The 25,246-nt window shown below is 42.0% G+C and overlaps 1 protein-coding gene across 1 annotated transcript in view; it reads left to right on the forward strand.

Annotated features, from left to right (window-relative positions):
* LOC124775722 overlaps positions 1 to 25,246 on the forward strand; it is a 115,755-nt gene that overhangs the window by 10,488 nt on the left and 80,021 nt on the right. The window contains exon 2 of the mRNA XM_047250548.1: positions 9,152 to 9,421. Within this exon, the coding sequence (XP_047106504.1) occupies positions 9,152 to 9,421 (270 nt within the window). The remainder of the gene's footprint in view (positions 1 to 9,151; positions 9,422 to 25,246) is intronic.

Genomic DNA, 25,246 nt, shown 5'->3' on the forward strand with positions numbered 1-25,246 from the left:
ATTTCCCTTGTCTGCATTGTTGTCTTTAGTGTACTATTTTTTCTGCTTGAGTTATGTCATGTTTAGGTATAAGTTATTTCATTTTCTGCTGCTGTTTGCCAGGCATAATGTTACTGAATTTGACTTTGTATTACGCTGTTAAGCCAGTTTTACTAAGCATTTATTTTTCTTGTTTTCTGCTCATTGCCTTATATTAGTTGTAATTTATGCTGCTTGCTTTGCCTTTTGTATTTTTTATCATTGCTGTTTGTGTTGATTGTTTTGTGCTGCTGCATTGCCTCGTCCCTTAGTTTAGCATCTGAGCTCAGTAGATTTAAGTTAGCTTAAGAGGGGGTAGACTATACAAGAAACTAACTATGATGAATTGGAAGAAATGCATTGAGAAGATATAAGAAAATGGTTTGGCCAAAAAAAAAGTAGTGTACAGTGGAGAAAAACTATTTTGAAAGAGGAAGTGAACAGAATACAGAAAGCAGGCTTAGATAGTACTTTTGGGAATAATGATGAACAAAGGGAGATCTCCATGCAAAATACTGCAGTAAAACAAACCCTGTCCTTTCCTTTTGTGTCATCCCTCTATATGTTTGTGTACCCTTGTGTATTTGCGTTTTTCCTGTCTTTATGTGTTTAGCTGATGAGAGCTATGTTGTAGAATTTTTCTAATACTATGTTATTTACTTTGTAAAGATGTTGAGACATTATTTATTCTGTTTTGTTGCTCATATGTGAAGGTGATGTTTCAAAAGTTATTCTGATCTTTATGTATGTACTTATGTCATTATTTTTGTAACACTGATGTATATGTTTATTTCTATTCTTTTGTAAAGCCTGTGTTACTACAAATGTTATCTGTATTTTTATGTTCTTTAATGATGTATTTTGTACCTTGGTAATTGTATTCTTATGTTATATAATTGTAATTGACACCAGTTCATCATATTATTAACTTGTAAGTTCCATTTCACTGCACACGTTTCTGTTGGTCATAGTATATGGATAATATGAGAGAAGTAGGGACTGATAGTGTTTGCACGAGTGTTAATAATTCAGCAAGGGACTGGATAACAGCATTGCTGGTTCTAAGGACATTTCAAAAAAAATTTTGTGAGTGCACAAGTGGTGGTTCATGGACTTGCTATATTGTCCACAAGACTCTTCGATGGTGATTGTGCACCTGCAAAGGCGCAACAGATGGCTGCTGGCCGTCTCTACAAGGACTATAGTGGATCTACGCCTTTGATGACTCACCAACACCATTATTTCTACAAGGACTGCAGTGGGTCTGCACCTCTGGTGGCCCACCAATACCGTAATCTCTACCAGGACTACAGTGGGTCTACTCTGTGATGACCTACCTACCAATATTCTTCAAAACTTCGAATGACTCTGCTGTGGGTTTGCTTTGTTGTGGCCCATTACCTGTCTGCATGTCGAGAGTCAGCACTATCTTTCCGTTGGAAGGACAACACTACTTCTTCAAGACTGCGTGGAAATCCACTACTTCCGTGTGCATTTTCTTTTACTGCTGAGACTTTGAAAAAAAAAGTGCAATTTTACTGTGATAAATAATCAGGACTGTCTTTATGGACTGTGAGAAAATTTTAGCTTTTGACCAACATTGTATCAATAAGTGTGTTCATTTTATTTCTTTGTTATTGTAATTATGAAAAATTTTATCAAATCATTATTGGAAACTGCCCAAAAGAATTTGTAAAATTTTTTGTGGGGAGCATGGGGGGCTATGTAAGTAGGCTGTTTATGTTTTCTTATTGACAATGTTACGTAGCGCACTGTATGAAAATCACTGGCTGTGCTGTGTGCAGTCTGTGGCTAGTTTGCATTTTTGTCTGCCATTGTAGTGTTGGGCAGCGGCAGCTGGATGTGAACAGCGCGTAGCGTTGCGCAGTTGGAGGTGAGCCGCCAGCAGTGGTGGATGTGGGGAGAGAAATGGCGGAGATTTGGAATTTGTAAGACTAGATGGCATGAACTGCTATATACACTATGATTATTAAGGTAAATACATTGTTTGTTCTCTATTAAAATCTTTCATTTGCTAACTATGCCTATCAGTAGTTAGTGCCTTCCTTAGTTTGAATCTTTTATTTAGCTGGCAGTAGTGGCGCTCGCTGTATTGCAGTAGTTCGAGTAACGAAGATTTTTGTGAGGTAAGTGATTTGTGAAACGTATAGGTTAATATTAGACAGGGCCATTCTTTTGTAGGGATTATTGAAAGTCAGATTGCGTTGCGCTAAAAAATTCTGTGTGTCAGTTAAAGCACAGTCTTGTATAATTGTTCAAAGGGGACGTTTCACATTTAAATAAAAACCCATGAAATGCAGTCTTACATAAAATATACAAACATGCTCTACATTACACATATACCGCCTCTCAAGATGATAGGCAAGATAAAAATATATTTCAGGAATTCTGCCCTTACACTTCAAGCAATAAATTCGTTAACACCGAATCCGACAAACATGACATAGGCAGCTATTAACGTACGGCAGACCGACAGACAGACACACAGACACTAACTGCCTAACAAATTCGGTCGAGAGACAGACGAGCAAGCTGGGGACGAGAGACTTACCAACAAAACAAGTAGAATTTAATAAGTAAATGAAACAATATATCATGAATCACTTTAAAAAAAAAACTGTGATGTCTGGCGAAGACCTGGCGCAGCACCCCCAAAACGCTCTCCCGAACCGTCCGTTGCCAGCCGCTTCAATGGACGCAGGAAGGCTCGCCGATCTCCCGTCTCACGGCGTCGTAGCTCGCGGCGGCCAAACCGATGTCGTGGGTTGACTCCTGTTGCTCTCGTGTCGGCCGCGAAGCCACTACCCCTCGCTATACGGTGCGGCCCACTGGACTGACGTGGCAACCTCACATGCGCCGACGCTCAAGACGGACAAGTCATCTTGTGTCCCAGTGCGCGACCGTCCAACAGATCGATCCAACCGCCAATGAGCGTTGCCTGAACAAACTCGAGCAGACTGGCAGCCTAACACATACTGGTACTCCGGCGACAGACAGACACTGACTGCCCCACACTGACCTGGCTGACCAACTGACCAGACTCGCCGCCTAGCGGGCTCATAGCTCCAGTTAATTGTACGTGAACAGGCTAACTTTCCCCTTCTCCACCAGAGGGAGACACCAAAGCTGCGACTGCCGCAGCGGCGCCACCGCCAGAAACGGAGGGCGGCTGCTTCACACTACGCGCTGCGGCGCCCTCTTCAAAACAGCAAATTTACCACGGCTCAGTAGTTGCTGTTGTTACTGCCTCAATATGCGACTACTGCAATCGCATAGCGGTGACAAAACGCTATGGTTTAAAGGAAAGCCGACGGTACATAATGTTTAACTCAAACTAACTCACATGTAGTTATATTTACAGTCCACAAGCTGTCATCATTCTATAAAACGCGGCAGGGCCTTACGCTCTATGGTACAAAGAAAACAAGTGGTCTCACATACCAACGGTCTGCCTGGTGAGGCTACAACACCGAAGAACGACGTTCCAACAGAACAGCTATTCCGATAGGAAGCGCGCCATACCTTCTCTTCGAAGCAAGTTCAAACCAGGGACGGAAATGGGAATCTTGAGCCTCCCACTGCAATGGCGTTCTTACCACATTTTGGCGCAATGAATAGAAAGAATTCTCAAGATACACGACATCAAATGTGTTTTTCGACCACCAGCAAAACTGAGGAATTGGTTGTGTTCGGTCACAGACGATCATGGCCTCAGGAAACGTAGCGTGTGTAAGATGGCATGCTAATGTGGAAAATCTTGTATTAGGCAGACATGGCGAACCGCGCAAGAACGTTGTGTTGAACACCGTCGTCATACACGCCTGGGGCAACTTGATAAATCAACGGTAGCGAAGCACTGCATGCACGGAGCATCGCTTGCTATACGAGAAGACTGAAATTCTATCCTCAGCGTCATCTTTCAGGAACTTTTTCCTCAATGACGCCCTACATATCCGCACGGTGGACATGTTTATCAACAGTTATGCAGGTTTTCCACTAAGCGATGCGTGGAATCTAGCACTGGCTGTCATTAATTTAAAACAGAAGAAACTTCCGATTCTTGACGCGATGCAGCACATTGCTGGAATTTAATTCAGTTTTCAACGGTAGGAGCTTTTGCCAGAACAGTAATTATCCACAGTGCGCACGGAAGGTCTTTCTGCGGCTTCCGGCAGGGAGGGCATTATGAACGCCCCTTTCCTCCAACTGCGAGCGTCTGCTCCTCGTCTGATAAATTTCGACGCCGCCATACGATTATCACCAGTCACGTCTTGCAACAGTGACAACAGCAGCTACCACCACCTGAAGATGTCGAACAGTTTTATTGACGCAATATTGTGGTATTTGCACAATATGATCCGGCGGAATATCCCAGAAGTGTATTTGCAACAAAAAATGGTTCAAATGGCTCTGAGAACTATGGGAGTTAACTTCTGAGGTCATCAGTCCCCTAGAACTTAGAACTACTTAAACCTAACTAACCTAAAGACATCACACACATTCATGCCCGAGGCAGAATTCGAACCTACGACCAGATCTAGACCGTAGAAAGGGCACGGCCGACTTCCTTCCCCGTCCTTCCCTAATCCGTTGAGACCGACGACCTCGTTGTCTGGGCTCCTCCCCCAAACAACCCAAACCAACCCTAATTAAGGGCTGGCTTTGCTAACATGTTTTGAAATAGAGCTAAACAGATACTTTAAAGTTACTAGTATTACGTCGTTCAAATATTCATAATTAGTATAGAATTTATATTTGTTTGTGTGTCAACAACAGAATTTAAGTTACGAAACAATCACTGATTTCTCCCTATAATGATTGCTACTAATTAGGAATAGTCAAAATAAATTAGAAAATCAATTACATAGATAAAACTAAGCAAAAAGTTAGATCTGGTGCTTTATTCCGTAAAACTGAGGGACAACCTTTCTCTTTTATGAATATGCAGATTCTATTCACGTATGTTAGTGGTAATTAGTTAAAAGTGAAAAAACGAATTTAAGCAGGCAGCTGACAAAACAAGAGGGAATTAAAATTATTCCAGCTTGCTTCGTCACAACCTGACTGCACAGTACTCACATCGACATAAATGGCTGGCACTGCCTGATAAATTTCCTTTGGGGCGACCTTTGCTAAATCCCTCTGGCCGGACGTCTGCGTAGCGTTCTATCCTTTACACTTTAACGACTCAGTCGTTCACTGCTATTGCTTCCCGCAAATCGTGGCTATAGAGGAGAATCTACTGAACACTCCAGTGCCGGCCGTAAACCAGTTCTACCAAATGCTGATTGGGGGCATTATTGTTCATTCAGCTTAAAGTCATATTGACTGTGATTTGTCAGATTGTTAGTTAATATTTGTTAACAGGTTTTTGAAAGACCCAAGGCAGTCACAATGTTTTGTTACTTCTTTACATTATTTAATCTTGCAACATTAAAAAAAATGGTTCAAATGGCTCTGAGCACTATGGGACTTAACTTCTAAGGTCATCAGTCCCCTAGAACTTAGAACTACTTAAACCTAACTAACCTAAGGACATCACACACATCCATACCCGAGGCAGGATTCGAACCTGCGACCGAAGCGGTCGCGCAGTTCCAGACTGTCTCTTGCAACATCTTTCGAAGCGTAAAATCATCATCAGACCAAAATGGTTACGCAGAAACATTTAACATAAATGCTTGCACAGTCGTAAATTAGTAGATTCCGTCCTCACAAGTGTTGTGGCCTTCGCTGTTCGAACGAAACGGCTAGTATGGTCTGGTGATCTTTGGTAAAACGTATGCTTGGAAACCGAAAGGTCACGAATTTCGGTCGAACTAGAAAATACTTCGTTCTACCTTTAGCCTACATGAGAAGATTCTCCTGGAACGACATGTGATTCGAGTCCCATGTTAGTCTCAGGTTCCCTTTCCCTGGTAGAATGGGACTGCACACAAGCCGATGAGGTGTGAGACTCGCAGCAGGCCGTTGATCCACACGGAATTTTTGCTGTACACAGACAGAAAAAAATCACGGCACCAAACATGAGTTGTGCGATAGCGATGACATTTAGTAAGCGTCCTTCTACACCTGAACCATGTTGTCTACAAAAATTTCGCACCAGTCACACAAGAGTGGCGCCAGTAGCGCCACTTTGAGAATGAAAATCAGGTTTGCTTTAAATGCACGCTGTAACGGGTTTGTGCGTTAGATTGAGATTGGAAGTAGTGAGTTGATGTTATTCAAGAATGCCTGTAAGGCGACAAAGTCGCCATTATCAGATTGCGAGATTGACGAGGTCGTGTAATAGAGCTACGAGAAGCTGGATGATCCTTCGCAACTGTGCAGAAAGACTTGGCAGGAATGCAGCAACTGTTCATGATTGCTGACAGCGATGTTCATGAGAATGTACGGTCGCAAGAAGACCGGGTTCCGGACGAACATGGCACTAGGGAGAGGGAAGACCGTCGAAATTGGCGTATGGTTCTGGAGCATCGTAATGAACCTGCAGCAGCCATTTCAGCAGCGGTTGGCACCTCAGTGGCACTATGAGCTGTTACAAGTCGGTTACATCAAGGACAGCTCAGGGCCAGACGCACTGCAGTGTGCATTCCACTGCGTCTAAATCACCGTTAGTTGCCACTCAAATGGTGTCAAGCGAGAGCTTATTGGAGGACCGGGTAAAGGTCTGTTGTGTTTTCCGATGAAAGCTGCTTCTGCTTCGGTGCCAGTAATGTCGTGTGTTGGTTAGAAGGGGGCCAGTTGAGAGCCTTCAACGAAACTGTCTGCCTGCTACTGACACTGCACCTATTCCTGCAGTTAATGTGTGGGGTGCGATTTCGTATGACAGCAGGAGCACTTTTGTGGTTATCCCACGTACCCTGACAGTAAATTTTGTATGCCAGTCCGGTGATTCAACTTGTTATGCTGCCATTCGTTCCAAACAATAACGCTCGCCCACAAACCGCTGTTGTTACCCAACATGCTCTACGGAGTTTCGACATGTTTACTTGGCCTGTTAGATCACTAGATCTGTCTTCAGTCGAGCACGTACGGCAAATCATCGGGCGACAATTCCAGTGTCATCCACAACCAGCATTAGCCGTCCCTTCAATGAGCAACCAAGCGCAACGTACATGGAACTCACATCTCACAAAGTCAAATCCGGCACCTATACAACACAATGCAGACACATTAGCATGCTTTTATGGAACATTCTTTAGGTTACACCAGTTATTAATGTACCATTGTTTCACATGTGCCATGGCTTGTCTCGTGCCTCCATTAACCTGTGATCTTGCAATGATAATCACTTAAATACACTATTGGCCATTAAAATTGCTACACCAAGAAGAAATGCTGATTATGATCAGGTATTCATTGGACAGATATACTATATTATAACTGACATTTAATTACACTTTCACGCAATTTGGGTGCATAGATCCTGAGAAATAACGACCTTGGTACGCCTGGCCATTGAGTCAAACAGAGCTTGGATGGCGTGTACAGGTACAGCTGCCCATGCACCTTCAACACGATACCACAGTTCATCAAGAGTAGTGACTGGCGTATTGTGACGAGCCAGTTGCTCGGCCACCATTGACCAGATGTTTTCAATTGGTGAGAGATCTGGAGAATGTGCTGATCAGGGCAGCAGTCGAACATTTTCTATATCCAGAAAGGCCCGTACAGGACCTGCAACATGCGGTCGTGCATTATTCTGCTGAGATGTAAGGTTTCGCAGGGATCGAATGAAGAGTAGAGCCAAGGTTCGTAACACACCTGAAATGTAACGTCCACTGTTCAAAGTGCCGTCAATGCGAACAAGAGGTGACCGAGACGTGTAACCAATGGCACCCCATACCATCAGGCCGGGTGATACGCCAGTATGGCGATGACGAATACACGCTTCCAATGTGCGTTCACCACAATGTCGCCAAACACGGATGCGACCTTCATGATGCTGTAAACATAACCTGGATTCATCAGAAAAAAATTACGTTTTGCCATTCGTGCACCCAGGTTCGTCGTCGAGTACACCATCGCAGGCGCTCCTCTCTGTGATGCAGCGTCAAGGGTATCCGCAACCATGGTCTCCGAGCTGACAGTCCATGCTGCTGCAAACGTCGTCGAACTGTTCGTGCAGATGGTTGTTATCTTGCAAACGTCCCCATCTGTTGACTCAGGGATCGAGATGTGGCTGCACGATCCGTTACAGCCATGCGGATAAGACGCCTGTCATCTCGACTGCTAGTGACACGAGGCCATTGGGATCGAGCACGGCGTTCCGCATTACCCTCCAGAACCCACCGATTCCATATTCTGATAACAGTCATTGGATCTCGACCAACGCGAGCAGCAATGTCGCGATACAGTAAACCGCAATCGCGATAGGCTACAATCAGACCTTTATCAAAGTCGGAAACGTGATGGTACGCATTTCTCCTCCTTGCACGAGGCATCACAACAACGTTTCACCAGGCAACACCGGCCAACTGCTGTTTGCGTATGAGAAATCGGTTGGAAACGTTCCTCATGTCAGCACGTTGTAGGTGTCTCCACCGGCGCCAACCTTGTGTGAATGCTCTGAAAAGCCAATCATTTGCATATGACAGCATCTTCTTCTTGTCGGTTAAATTTCGCGTCTGTAGCACGTGTTCGTCGTGGTGTAGCAATTTTAACGTCCAGTAGTGTAAATTACCCCGACTCCCGACATTTCACTATTCTATATTAATTACTTTATAGTATTGCGGTTTTTTCCATCAGTGTAGTTGTTATTTGAAATGTTCAGTTTCATTCACTGTTGTGGCTAACCGGATCTGGTCGACCACTGTTAACCACGTTGTAACGAACGCTTACACCTTGGATTAGAAGCAAGGAGGTGGTCAAAACAAAGCGTGGTTTGACATTGCTTTCGATGTGTCGATGCTGTGTTGTACCTTTCTCTTTCTGATGACGTTAAGAAAAAGTCGTGACTAGTAGTGGCCACATAAAACCTCTTCATAAACTCTTCAACCCTCGTAAATTACGTTCTAGTATTGGTCCACGTGTAGTCACATTGTCGCAGGCGTTACTGTTTCTGAGACCGCGTTTCCAGAAGACATTTACGTCCGCTCGTGTGTTCCAGTTTAGCAAAGTGCACAGCCCGGCCGCCGACGTGCAGTGTTTCCTGAACGCCAACGCCAGCGAGCAGCTGCACGGCCAGCACTTTGACAGCCTGGTGGTGGAGTACCACGACGCGCTGCAGCGCACAATGCAAGCCCTGGGATTGCACCAGCAGGCGGACGCCTACCCGCTGAGGCAGCTGAGGGCCGACATGGACCGGGCCGCGGTGCTGGGACTGTTCAACTGTGCGCTGCGCGGACTCAACCTGGGCACGGAGAGCCACTCCGACCAGGTCGGCCACGCCTTCAAGAAATCCGACGAATCCAGTGCGGCGCTAGCAACCACCTACAGCAATCCCGAATGTGTTTCCTACTTGAAGTATATTGCGCCCATATACCAGAGCAAAGGGCTTCTGTGACCAGGGGTGATAACCTAAGCACACAGTGCAAAAAAATTGGTTCTCACCCCGCTCACGGGATATATCACGTTAATACCACGTAACACCACTTCTAGCTCTCATAATGGGCTCATTTCTTCGAGGAAGGGACTCCACAAGTATCTTCAGGTATTTCGTACACAACTGAAACCCCTCATTGATGATCAGATCCTGTTCAGATACCAAACTGCGGGAAAATTATTGTTATTTTCAACCCACTGTTGCAGACATTTTCTAAGCATTGTCTGATTTACCGCACCATACGAGGTGCAATAGAGTGCTAGAGTGTTAGGCGGACACGGAACTTATTTGTGCATCCCTTGAACATGACTGCTTTGATCTTGAAAAAAAAAAATAAAGGACAACACCGAGAATGTTGAAATACAGATTGGCCCAAAAGTCCGATAAAATTTGAAAATTCAATACTTCACTGAATAATTTACAAAGAAATATAAAAATTGGCACACATGCTTGGAATGACATGCGGTTTTATTGAAACTAAAAAGAAGTGCACAAAATGACCAACAGATGGCGTTTCATATAATACAAAAGCAATAATTAGCGCAAAAATTGATCTTTAGCCAAGACGATGTTTTTTTACAACAAATGCTCAATATATCAGCCGTCGTTCCTCAACAATATTTGTAGTCGAAGGGAGAATGTCGTGAAGAGGACTGTAAAGCATATCAGAAGGCCTGGTGAGAGATTGCCGACGCATATGAGTCTTCCAGCTTCCGTAATGAGGTCGGACGATTGCGGTTAAGTTGCAACTTCAGGTAACCCCACAACTAATAGTCACACGGTTTGAGGTTTGCGACGTGAGAGGCCAATCATGTCGAAAGTGGCGGTTGAGCGTGCGTTTCTCACCAAACACTGTGCGCAAGAGATCTTTCACTCATGGAGCAATATCGGGTGGAGCGCCGTTCTACGTAACGGTCGTACCTTACAGCAGGTGTTCATCAGCCAGGCTAATGATGTTGCTGCTGTGTAACATATCGGAGTACCATCGCACCTTCATGCTACTTCAGTGACGTCCAGCGCCTTGTGTTGGCCGGTTTCTGCACTCGTTTTTGATTTGAATACAGCCCCTTTTCATTTCAAGCATATATGTCTGGTTTTACCTCTCTACCTACAGTATTCCGTGAAACAGACTTTTGGGTCACTCTGTGAACAATCTGTTTCGTGTAACCAGTCATCTGAATAAGTGTGTCAATTCGTGGACAAAAAACACCTTCAAAACACCACAGTACCATCCATGATCTAAGCTACACCCTCCACACCACGAGTGCTAAACTTCTAATTGACTCGCCAGTGCACTCGACGCATTGCATTACTTGAAAAGAGCCTATAACGCTCTCGCTGCACCGTTTTGCTGTATCAGCATATAGATAATATCCAAGTTAGGTATTTGAATATTCCCTCTGGTAGGATTTTTACAGATTTAACCGTGAAATGCCTGAAGGATTTTTGCTTATAGGACTTGAAATTAAAGTTACGTATAGAAACACAGAAAGTGTCAGATCCAATTTAGATAATGTTTTTAACTAATCAAATTTATTCAAATGAAAAGGAATACGGTCGCCGGTCTAATTAAGCATAGAAATGTGAAACAATTATTTTAAAGAAAAAGTAAATAGTTTTCGCCGGAAAAAACCACCTACACTCCTTTCTTACGAAAGTGCAATGAGCCCTATCACAAGCAGAAAAATGTTATAGTGGATAAAAGCAGTTATTGTGAGATATTCAAGTTCTCACAAACACAAATGACACTTTAACACTCATCAACAGTAAATGTTTTGCCAAACCTGAATTATTTCTTCATCATGGCAATTGCAATTCATTACTTAACTAGAAATGGACATGGGCCTAGTCTTATTTCATCAGATATTTCTTACACACCACAAATTTAATTAAAATTGACTTGCAATAAGATTCACACATTCCCTAGTAAGCAATGTTGTAACTGTTTTTGTGAATAAGGCCACTCACAGTAGCTTCACCTTCAGTAATAAAAACAATAAGTAGGGGACTCCCAATCCGATATTACACTTTTTATCTCACAGTGTGCACAAAACTCAACATAAACCTTAAAAGCAGTTGGTATATTCGTTTCATTAATCAAGTCGCTTCATGCATTTTGAGAAACTTACAATGGGGAGCCCTTAATCTGGACTGCTATTATAAACCTACGGTTGCAGGTTCGAATCCTGCCTCGGGCAGAGGCAAGTCGAGTGATGGTCTCCTCGTCTGACGTGGTTGTGGGCCTTCACCGCACATCAATGGCTACCGTGCGTCTTCTTGTCTGCTGTGGGTGACAACAGGTAAGTGACTCCCGAAGAACGGGCACTGCAATTCCACACAGTAACCCGGCACTTACATGATAGTCTGGCTGTAATATATGAGTAATTGTCTCCCGATTTTAGCAGTAAAAAGATGACTCCGTCTTATGCACAATATGTTGTTGTCCTTACAAGTCGTAAAATTGCTTCAGTCATCCAATTAGCAGACAACAGCAGCTGACAGATGCTAGCAACACCTATCTCTGAGATACAGCACAAGACAAAAGTTACAGTCAGGTACTGAGCGCGACATTTCCACACACAGAATAAAAATTGACAGAGAATCTACATGTCTAAATAAAAATACAGGGACAACCCTACAATCCTGCAAAGAACTTACTCAAAAATTCAACCAGAAGGAGCTTAATAGTGCGGATATCAAACAGTAGTAAAAGCCTTAGCCAAATATCTCATGAAAATGTATGCACCGTAGAAAAAGTAATATTCTGAGAAACTAAATGTAATGTAACTAATAAGTGAGTGTGGGCATTAAAAGTGTATAGAACATACCATAAATGGCAAAGGATAATCATGGTATATGCACGCCAACAAATACGTAGAACAGTGCTAGACAACCTTCAATGAAGTAAGCTGCCACATAAGAACACAATAATTGAACTTATGTACCCTAGTAGCGTATCACCACTATGAAAATATTAGTAAGTTCAGCAAGTTCTTCAGCATCAATGACACTCACATACACAGAATATATGCAAAATGCACACTGAAATTCCACCTACACCGAAAATTTCACTCCACACTCGCTGCACATGAAAATTCAGTTTATGTCTGACTTACCAGAGAAAGAAAATGTATCAAATTGTGGTCATAAGCTTATAAACAGGTATGAAAGCTCCTGCTCCCAACTTATTCAATGTGGAAATCATTAAATAAACAACCAAACCCCATTTTGTCATGACTTCATCATTAATCAATATCTGACTGCAGAAAAATGTACATGTAATCACCACTGTACCACCACAGCATATTCACAGATCTGTATCCTGAATGCGAAAGTGTAATGTTATACATTATCAATGGGTAGGGCGGTTATTCGACCACCTTGAACTGCCACGAAAGGGGTTGAATTTTCTTCTGAGGCTGAGTCCTGGTGGATAGCCTAAGGCCAGCCAAAGCGCCACTGTCGGTCCAGCCACAGAGACTGTTGCTGGCGAGCCCAGTTGCGAGTGAAGGGGCTCGGTAGCAAGTGGGCAAACCCCTTAGCTGGGAATCTGGACAGCGGTCAGGAGGTTAGAAGGATGCGGCATGCACCAGCAATGGCAGACTTTCAGACCAGCTGAAAGATGACTACTTACATCTCTTTTAAATTCCACAGTAAATCACAGTTACTTTATAAATCAAAACTGAATCCATCTGCAACACCAGAGAAATGAGGAGCATCCAATTACACAACAATATTTTCAATATCTTTAAAGCTAAGCAAGTTAATATTTTATAGTTACTAAACATTTTCATCCTGAATCTTTGAATTAACAACTTTAAAATGCTTCATGCGATTTCAACAAACGATATCTCAGATGGTAGCATTGCACAATAGCTAACATACCTGAAAGCTTCATATCTATATTTCATTTATTTCTTGATTTACTACCTTTCTTTTTATATCTCTTCAGTATGCAGATGCTTGTCACAACATCGTACACTCCACAATAACACAACAAATGAATGCAGCATGGATATCTCTATCTTGTCATACTTATGTACTTATTTAATGAATATGTTACTATTTCTGTAAGATATTTACTGAACTGTAGATTACAATTGCTAATATAAAATCACGATGATTGAAGAAGTGCTCAGTTGCCTTTGTTAACTGACATCACCATTAAAAACAGCGCCAAAGAGACATTTCTGTCAAACAGTCATAAATAACTGCTTAAGCGGTATTTAGCGACAATCTGTCGTCATTTAACGTGAGTACACTTTCGAGAGAATAATAACTTACGCAACTGGCCATTAAAATTGCTACACCACGAAGATGACGTTCTAAAGACGCGAAATTTAACCTACAGAAAAGAAGATGCTGTGATATGCACATTATTAGCTTTTCAGAGCTTTCACACAAGGTTGGCGCCGGTGGCGACACCTACAACATGCTGACATGAGGAAAGTTTCCAACCGATTTCTCATACACAAACAGTAGTTGACCGGCGTTGCCTGGTGAAACGTAGTTTTGATGCCTCGTGTAAGGAGGAGAAACGCGTACCATCACGTTTCCGACTTTGATAAAGGTCGGATTGTAGCCAATCGCGACTGCGGTTTATCGTATCGCGACATTGCTACTCGCGTTGCTCGAGATCCAGTGACTGTTAACAGAATATGGAATCGATGGGTTCAGGAGGGTAATACGGAACGCCGTGCTCGATCCCAACGGCCTCGTATCGCTAGCAGTCGAGATAACGGGCATATTATCCGCATGGCTGTAACGGATCGTGCAACCATGTCTCGACCCCTGAGTCAACAGATGGGGACGTTTGCAAGACAACAACCATCTGCACGAACCGTTCGACAACGTTTGTAACAGCATGGACTATCAGCTCGGACACCATGGCTGCAGTTATCCTTGACGCTGAATCACAGACAGGAGCGCCAGCGATGGTGTACTCAACGACGAACCTGGGTGCACGAATGGCAAAATGTCATTTTTTCGGATGACTCCAGGTTCTGTTTACAGCATCATGATGGTCTCATCCATGTTTGGCGACATCGTGGTGAACGCACATCGGAAGTGTGTATTCGTCATCGCCATACTGTCGTATCACTAGGCGTGCTGGTAAGGGGTGCCATCGGTTACACGTCTCGGTCACCTTTTCTTCGCATTGACGGCACTTTGAACAGTGGACGTTACATTTCAGATGTGTTACTACCCGTGGCTGTACCCTTCATTCGATCCCTGCGAAACCCTACATTTCAACAGGATAATGTACGACCGCATGTTGCAGGTCCTGTTCGGGCCTTTCTGGATACAGAAAACGTTCGACTGCTGCCCTGGCCAGCACATTCTCCACATCTCTCACCAATTGAAAACGTCTGGTCAACGGTGGCCGAGCAACTGGCTCGTCACAATACGCCAGTCACTACTCTTGATGAACTGTGGTATCGTGTCGAAGCTGCATGGGCAGCTGTACCTGTAGACGCCATCCAAGCGCTGTTTGACTCAACGCCCAGGCGTATCAAGGCCGTTATTATGGCAAGAGGTGGTTGTTCTGGGTACTGATTTCTCAGGATCTATGCACCCAAATTGCGTGAAAATGTAATCACATGTCGGTTCTACCATACTATATTTGACCTGTGAATACCCGTTTATAATCTGCATTTCTTCTTGGTGTAGCAATTTTAATGGCCAGTAGTGTATTTATTTATGAACAAACCTTTGTTTGTAATTACTGTGACGGTCTGAATGTGATCAAATGCGTATAGCATTTGTTGTTGTAATGTTGTACAACGTTGTTGTAATGCATTAGTTTAGTCTGGGAAGTGATCAAGTTCAGTCAAATAATGTCTGTAGAACTTAAGAACGACATATTTCTGGTGGGGACGATCTTCAGCCAATGGAAAAGCATTCATTGTCAGACCACCACTGGAGTCAAGTGGGACAGACGTTTTGGAGTGAGGAGCTCAAGGGAACGATTCTAGATCCGTTTCGTTTAGATCTTGGGGAAGACACTTTCACATTAAGTCTAGAAAATGGCAGACCTGTCTGTGATAATAAGTGTGATTGTGTAGGTGATAGATTCTGGGCAGTGAGTAGCTGCTACGAAGCTGTAACTTTTGAGGCACTTTACGTCTAATTATTCAAGAAGGCAGACCTGTCTGAGGTGACGTGAGTTATTCGGCCCTGTAGGTAATGGCGATGAACGGCCGCTATCGTACTCTGACATTCTGTAGTTGCATTACAGAACTCTACTCGTTATCTCTAAAACTAAACTAAACTCCTCTCGAACGGGCCATGAAGGCCCAACGGTACCGACCGGCCGCCGCGTCGTCCTCATCCCACAGGCGTTACAGGATGCGGATGTGGGGAGACATGTGGTCAGCAAACCGCTCTGCCGGCCGTATGTCAGTTTACGATACCGGAGCCGCTACTTTTCAGTCAAGTAGCTCCTCAGTTTGCTTCACAAGGGGTGAGTGCTCCCCGCTCGCCAACAGCGCTCGGCAGACCGGATGGTCACCCATTCAAGTGCTAGCGCAACCCGACAGCGCCCAACTTCGGTGACCTGACGGGAACCGGTGTTACCACTGCAGCAATGCTTTTGTCACACTCGTTATCTTGCATGTTTTAGTTTGTAAATTATCATATGGAACTTTGAAGTATTTGAGGTGGTGAATATTTCATGTATTATGATCACGAAATGGACTTAGTTTCTGAGCATCTTGCATGATTATTTAGCTTGGGGGCTCTGCTACCATTCTCGTAATGTTCTCAACGCAACTTCACTGCAGTTGAAAACATTTTTTGCCTTTAATGTAACTGGGTATTATAGGAGCACTTTCTATTTACTTGAGATGTAATTTCTTCAATAAACATTTTTGACCATAAATCTCTGACTTCTACATCAATTACAGAGGATAAAATAGAATTATTTTCCTTAAATTATTCATTTATCTTTCATTTTATATTTATATGTATTTTATTAGTTCGTAACTCTGGATAATGCATAGACTATGTGACTACAGGATCACAGCTAACGACTTAACTACTGGACATGAAAGCAGACGTGTACGGCTCGACCATACGACATTTTTGAGCTATTTTTTCTAAACAGTGCCGACATTGACCAATTAACCGAAGGTGCGAGCAACATCAGGTAAAGACGTTATTGGTTTGCTCGTATAGGATGCTGTTTAGAGGGCAACTACTCAGCAGAAAACCGTAAGGCAACGTAGATATCACTCATTACTTCGAGAGAATGAAGAACCAGGTTTTGCACGAAAACGATGTTTTCTGAATCCTTGCTGATTATGTGTCGATAGATCGTTTTTTTCGAGTCAATTCATAACGTATATATATATGCAGGTGGCATATGTGCATCATAGTTGCTTGAGACAAGAAAAGGCCTCTGGAACCATATAGTTTCATTCGGCAATTCATAGTGTTATAACAAAGTATACATTCCAAACTCTTACTACTAATCTATGTCAGTGATATGGGCCTGTAATTCATCACATTACTCCTACTTCCTTTCCTGGTATTATTGTGACTTTTGCTACATTCTAGTCTTTAGATACGGATTTTTCGTCGAACGAGGTTGTATATGATTGTTAAGTAGGGCGCTGTTACGTTAGTATACGCTGCAAGGAATCTTATTGGTATATAATCTGGACCGGAGGACTTGTGTTTATTAAATGACTGGTGAACACGGTAATGTTTTGCAAGTGCTAAATGTGTATAGGAATTGCATATGCATCCTAAATTCCTTGCCTCTTCCTCCACCTTTTCTCTCTGCCCATCCCAGCTTCTCGTCCCCCCCTCTCTCTCTGTTCATCTTTTCTCTGTATCCATTTCCGCATTTCCATCTGAATGCTCACTAGCTCCGTACATCTCCTCCTCTCCCCAATTCTTTGTGCATAACTTGCTTCCCCCTCCCTCTGCCAATCTCCTCCTTCCCTCTCTCTTCGTCCATTTCATTCTGAATGTTCAATAGAGTATTGTGTAAAAATCTGAGTAAAACGGTCAAGATCTTTTTCAGAATTTTTTAAACAATGTTTTCTGTCAACATAATACGAGGATTGTCCAGACAATAAGTTCCGATCGATCGCGAAATGGAAACCACAGTGAAAACCAGAAACGTTCTATTTGCTACCGTTAGGTACGTCTCCCACCTACTTCTCTACATAGTCGCTTCTCCAACTTCGAGTAGTGTTGTATCAACTTTCCAATATCCTCGTCACTGAAAGCAGCCGCCTGTGCTTTCGGCCAGTTATCTGCACTGGTCTGCAGCTCGTTGTCTGCGGGAAAATTTTGTCTTCATAGCCAGCAGTTTTTGTGAGCAGAATTGAGACTCAGGGGGAGCCAATTACGGACTGTATTGCGGGTGATCAAACACTTATCATCGGAAACGCTGCAGGAGCGTCTGCATTGCCCCTGCAGTGTGCGGCCGAGAATTGGCATGAAGAAGGAACTGCTCGACAGTTGTGTTATGTGGGCTGCATGACACAGGCGAAATCTCTAAACAGGCCCTCATACTTTGCAGGAGACACTGTTCCCTGCGCATCTTTACGTGTTCACTGTTCACTCAAAACGAAAAAGAGCAAAGCTACACGATCGACCGACATAGTAGAGACAATACCCAACACATCTGTGCAAAGCTTTACCGGATTTTCCCAGTAGTTTCCATTTTTCGACCGATCGGAACTTACTTTCTGGACAGCTATCATATTTAGAGTGTTCATTTTACTGAAGACACTGAAATATCTCGAAAACTACACATCGGATCAAAATAAGTTATTCTTTCAGTTTGTTTGTCTCGGAGAGGGACATCCAATGATACGCCACTCCGTGTGGAGGTGGTGGGGAGTAGCTTTAAAATCTTCAATAGGAACCCCCGTTTTCTATTGCAGATTACGACTCTACGACAAAATCTACATACGTTGTGTCTGAAGCAGTTTCTTTGTATTGACACAGATAGCGCTGTAATCGGAGGAATAGAAATGGGAACACAGTCGTAATTTACGATATGCTCCTAATTGGCCCCTGAATATTCAATAGCGCGTGGGCTACCAGTTCCATGCTGCGAGATTAGGACAGGCCAGTATTTCATAACTTCTAATTGGAAATCCCATTCTCATTCCTCCGACATATCGAACAGGGGACTTTGGGCGTGGCTCGAGGCGAACTCTACTCTGTTTTTGCAATTAGATTAAGTGTTCAAACATAGTAACGCCAGCTTCAATACGCTTATTGATCCGCTTCTCGTATGACCGCACAAAGGACAGAAGCATATCGACGGGAACGTCAGCACAGGCGTTTCTGGTGCTGTCGACCACGTCTTCCTTGCCCGTTAGCACTTCCTAGTCACATTATCCCCACAGAAAGAAATCCGGTGGCGTCAAATGCGGTGACCTAGCGGGCTAATTAATAGGGCCACCTCTGTCGATCCACTGATCAGTGTAAACGCGGTCTAATATCTCCCATGATTCACTGGCGTAATGCGCTGGGAAACCGTCATCCTGAAACAAAATATGTTGTCGAACGTCCAGGGCAATATACAGCCGTAGTTCCGGTAGTTCCTGTTCCAGAAACGTTCGATATGTGCGTCCAATCAACTCGCCGTCGATAAAATACGGACCAATGAGTTTGTGCTCCATAAGGCCACACCTTATGTTAGCCGGCCAAGGACACTGATGATCAACTTGCCGTAACCAGTTGCGATTGTCTACACTCCAGGAATGCATGTTATGTTAACGCTACCATGGTTTGTGAAAGCAGACTCATCGGAAAATAGTACCTCGGCAGATAAAGTTGGCGTCGTATGCATTTGTTGGCGTGCCCATTCACAAAAAAGTTCCAGGTTATGTGCCATGAAGTTCTTGATGCAGTGATACGTGGTACGGACGATACTTCTGATGATGCAGTACTGTGGCAATACTACCTTCGGACATGCGGGAATCGCAGTGTAGTTGCCGGTTGTGGTGCATTGCCACTAGTACATCTATTTCATTAGCTTCTCCTGTGGCACATTTGCTTCGTTTCCTTTACCTGTGTGTACGATGCCACCAGACATAAAGGGGCGTTCGCAACCTTGTACGTGTACACACACACACACACACACACACACACACACATATATATATATATATATATATATATATATATATATATATATATATATATATTAGAGAAATATATAATCCTTGTACGTCCGAAATTCATTAAGGTGTCGTGTAAAAATTTGTAGTAAATGCGTCAAGAACTTTTTGATATTTTCAGTAACAACTTTTCCTTTTTATGTATTACTTAGGTATTCATATAGTATGTATATAACTGTTGTAATCCACTAATCTACCCCCTCTTTCCTAGTTTCATCTATAGCTCACATTACACAATATCACTTATGAAGATTGGAGAGGAGCAAAATTTATAGTAAACTTCCTAGTTTACTTAGCTCCTCATGAGAAGATGACTCAAGTTCTGCTTGTCTAGGGGTCTGATACTTGAAGCTGAAAATATCACATTTTATGTCCTAACGGTTGGACTGAACTAAATAAATTTGAAGGTAGTTGTTGCGGAATATTTGTATTTACGTAAATATATTCTCTCACATTTTAGTATATCATACAGTATTTTCATTTTTCACTTTAACAAAGCCTAAATTACATTGTTCGCACAAACATACGAAAGCACGTCCGATCACACCAGGGGCATGCTTACGACTCCCTCACTCTACGGAAATAACAATATTCCAAAGGTTTCACAATTTTTCTTAACAAATCAGTTCCTTCTAGTTCCAATAACATTATTAGTTTCGATTATTATTTCATAAATGAATCCAGAAATAAACATAGTAAACCATACAGGATTGTGTAATTAATGATAGAAATTATAAGTGTGCCAATAATTCATAATTTCAGATTTTTTTTTAAAGCAATTTTAACTGTGCATTCAGAACTAGTACGTATCGATTATAACATAGAGACAAAAATATTTCATAAAGTGATTCCTATTAATAAATTTTAGCTTGGAATATGAAATACTGTGTATAAAATTATATGAAATTTTTCGGAAAAGTAACTAAGATAACACTGACCTATCCTAAATTCTAAAAATAGTACTGGTAACGACAACTTTTGTTGAGGAAAAGTAATGCTAGAAGAGGATGTCCCGTTACACTGTCAAACTGTTTTTTTCTTTTTTGTGTTATGAAAACATATGAGAGCAGAACTGTGAAATTGAACGCATTTTTTTATTTTCTTTTTCGTACTAAAAGTACCATTACAGTCCACAGTTACGAAATAGCAAACAAAATCATCCAAAGCAGTCGAGTCATTCTCAAGTGATGATCATTCTCAACTGATTTTATTTTCCGTTTGCTCCAGTGTATTTTGTAAAAATTATCGTTCACACAGATCTTGTGCTGATATTTACGAACATAAAAAAGACAAAAATCAACTAAATCTGTCGAGCCGTTCTCAAGTGATGATATTTCATACGTGCGGCATTTGATATTAATTTTCCATCGTATTTTCAAAAATTTTCTTTCATACAAACCTCGTCATGACAATACGGAACACTACAAAATAAAAATCTTTCAAATCGGTCAAGCCCTTGTCAAGTGATGACCTCTCATACATGCGGCAACTGATTTTTATTCATTAAAATTTTATCTGCTTTACTACACCGAGGATATCTACTTCTAATTTACTCATGTTGGTAGCAGTTTTTGATTCGAATTTAGCACTTCTTCTTCTTCTATACTTCGTCTTCTTTCATTTCCCTTGGAATTTTAGGATATTTATACAACAGTCGCGTCTGGTATCAGTTCCTGCGCCGCAACTTAAGTAGCAATATGTGAGAGATATAATTTCTTTTCTCGAAGAATTTAGAAAGATAACAATGTCATTAGAGATAACAGAAACACTGTCTGTCAGGATTAATTTCAATTTTAGATACACAGGAAGTACTCAGCTTGAGTTTGTCACGAATATCTCCATCACACGGGAAATCCTCTTCCATATACAGATACAAAAGTCGTTTGGAGATAAAGGCACAATATTACTCTTATTTTTAACGAGTCATTATTACTTCAATATTTTACGAGGATTTTCTCCTATAATAACCTTTGCTGTACGTTAGATGGGGCGAAAAAAAAAACATTCAGAGCAAATCTGCGCAAGAAAGAAAGTCGGTGTTCCATTCATATTTGGATTTGAAAATCTTAGTGTCTTGGAACGGGACAGAGTTCATTACATAATGCGACGAAAATGCTGAATTATGTTCTGAGATAGTTTAACATAAATCACTATAGAAACGCCAATAATTGAAAGTTTACAATTTCATTAGAGAGAGAGCAGTGTAACTGAGACTATAAAATGTAGGCGAATGGGGTAATTCATTGTCATTCCTCATAGCACCCACATGGAAGAACATTGATTAAATAGATGAGACACACTTGCAGTGCCTAAACATTCAACTGATAAGGGAGATATATACATTAATCTTGAAGCACACATCAACACAAGTTGCAATACACAAAAGTATAAACAAATTACGAAAAGTCAGCACTCGCTGAATGCACATACAAATTAAGTGTCTTCTCTTCTTTACAAGAAAATCATGCAGTATAATAAACAGAACGCATTACCTTTTTGCAATTCCAGCCACCATGCAGCTGAAGATATAGTTTCACATTTACTGAAAATGTTATTATATTACCACAAGATGATACATGAATGTGCAACATATTAAAGCAACTTGAGACAGTTCTTGACTAAGTAAGTTATTTAACAGGCTGACTAACGTGCACACAAGAATGATCACATTTTATGAGGAGCAAATAAACTCGTTCCGCTTAAGGCTGGTTAATCCATGTATAAAATGCAAAGATGACGTTTTTCCCTTGCAACATATGTCATCAATTATTTGTTGGATGTATTTTAGTCTCTTCAGTCTACGTCTTCCTTTACAGTTTTTACCCTCTACAGCTCCCTCTAAAGTCTAGTACCACGGAAACTGTTCCATGACGTCTTAATAGATATCCTGTCATCTTGTCCCTTATTTTTTTCATTTTTTCCATATGCTCCATTCTTCACCAGTTCTCTAGAGAACCTCTTCATTCCTTACCTTCTCTGTCCACCTAATTTTCAACTATCTTCTGTAGTACCACATCTCAGACTCTTCTCTTCGTTTCCACTTTTCCCACAATCTATGTTTCGTTACCATGCAATGCTGTGCTCAAAACGTACATTCTCAGAAATTTCTTCCTCAAATTAAGGCCTATGTTCTATACCACGAGACTTCTGTTAGTCGGAAGTCTCTTTTTGCCATTGTTAGTCCTCCTTGTTCTGTCCGTCATCGGTTATTTTGCTGCCTAGGTAGCAGACTTCATTAACTTCATCTTCTTCGTGGTAACCAGTCCTGATATTAAATTTCTCACTGTTATCGTTTCTGCTACTTTTCATTTCTTCAATTTACGAGGACTATTCGGAAAGTAAATTCCGATCGGTCGCGAAATGGAACTTTGCACAGATGTGTTGGGCAGTATCTCTAGTTCGCCCTTCGACTGTTTCAGGTCGCTCATTTAAGTTCTGGGCTCACAGTGTTCACGTAAGGCCGCCTGTAAAATAGTGTCTCCCACCAAAAACGATGGCCTGGTGAGAAATTTCGCCTGAAGCTATCCAGCACACATAACGTAACTGTCATGCGTTTTCTTCTTCAAGACAATTCGCAACCGCATTCTGCAGCGGCCAATGGAGTTGGTCCTGCAAAATTTTCGATGGTAAGTGTTTGATCACCCACAATATAGCCCGTAATTGGCTCTGTCTGAGTTTCATCTCTGTTCGCATGAACCGCTGGCTATGAAGAGAATGTTTTGGCTCAGACAACGAGCTGTAGACCAGCGTAAAAAATTGGCGGAACGGACAGGCGGTTGGTTTCCATGACAAGATTATTGCAAAGTTGGTGCAAAGCTACGACAGACGTGTAAGTCGGAGTATTAACTGTACACAGAAGTATCTGGAGGTTGTAGCTAGCTGTTGCAAGTAAAACGGTTCCGATTTTCACTGTGGCTTCCATTTTGTGGGAGATCGGAACTTACTTTCCGAATATCCCTTGTACTATCAATTCATGTGCTGTACTCATTAGATTTATCATTCCATTCAGCATACGCCGTAATTTTAATTTTTCTTCGCTTTCGCTGAGGATAGGAATGTCATCAGAATATCTTATCGTTGATATCCTTACACGTTGAATCTTTTTCATTTTTGTCATTGCTCGTTCGAGGTATAGGTTCAAAAGTAGCGGGTAAGACTATATTCCTGTCTTACAGACTTTTTCACCTGAACACTCCGTTCTCTTACTGTTCCTTCTTAACTACTGTACATATTCTATATTACCTGTCTTTTTCTATAACTTACCCCTACTTTCCACATAATTTCGAACATCTAGCACCATTTAACAATATCGAAAGCTTTCCCAGATCGACATGTTGTTTTTTTTTTGCCATCAGTCTTCTGACTCGTTTGATGCGGCCCGCCCGAATTCCTCTCTTGTGCCAACCTCTTCATTTCAGCGCAACGCTTGCAACCTACGTTCTAAATTATTTTCTGGATGTATTCCAATCTCTGTCTTCCTCTATAGTTTTTTCCTTCTACAGCTCCCTCTGATACCATGGAAGTCATTCCCTGACGTCTTAACAGATGTCCTACCATCCTGTCCGTTATTCTTGTCAGCGTTTTCCAAATATTCCTTTCCACTCCGATTCTGTGCAGAACCTCGTTATTCCTTACCTTAACAGTCCGCCTAATTTTCAACATTCGTCTGTAGCACCACATGTCAAATGCTTCGAGTCTCTTCTGTTCCGATTTTCCCACCGTCCATGTTTCACTACCATACCATGCTGTGCTGCAAATGTACATTTTCAGGAATTTCGTCCTCCAATTAAGGCCTATTTTTGAAACTGGTACACTCCTCTTGGCGCGGAATGCTCTTGTTAGTCTGCTTTTAATATCATCCTTGCTCCGTCCATCATTGGTTATTTTACTGCATAGATAGCAGAATTGCTTAACTTCATCTACTTCATGACCATCAGTCCTGACGTATTTCTGCTGCTTCTCATTACTTTCTCTTGCTTCGATTTACTCTCAATCCATATTCTGTACTCATTAGATTGTTCATTACATTCAATAGATCAGGTAATTCTCCTTTACTTTCACTCAGGATAGCAAAGTTATCAGCGAATCGTATCATTGTCATCCTTTCACCTCGGATTTTAATCCCACTCCTGCAACTTTAATTTATTTCCATCGTTGCTTCTTCGATGTACAGATGGAACAGTAGGCGCGAAAGGCTACATCCCAGTCTTACACCCTTTTTAATCGGACCACTTCGTTCTTTGTCGTCCACTCTTATTATTCTCTCTTGTACATATTGTGTATTACACGTCTGTCCCTACAGCTTACCCCTATTTTTCTCAAATTTCGAATGTCTTGCATCAGTTTACATAGCTGAACGATTTTTACGTGTCGACAAAACCTATGAACGTGTCTTGATTTTTCTTTAGTCTTGCTTCCATTATCAACCGCAACGTTATAATTGTCTCTCTCGTGACTTTGCCTTTCGTAAAGCCAAACTGGTCGACATGTAGCACTTCCTCGATTTTCTTTT

This window comes from Schistocerca piceifrons, chromosome 2 (assembly GCF_021461385.2).
Source record: "Schistocerca piceifrons isolate TAMUIC-IGC-003096 chromosome 2, iqSchPice1.1, whole genome shotgun sequence".
Lineage (NCBI taxonomy): Eukaryota > Metazoa > Arthropoda > Insecta > Orthoptera > Acrididae > Schistocerca > Schistocerca piceifrons.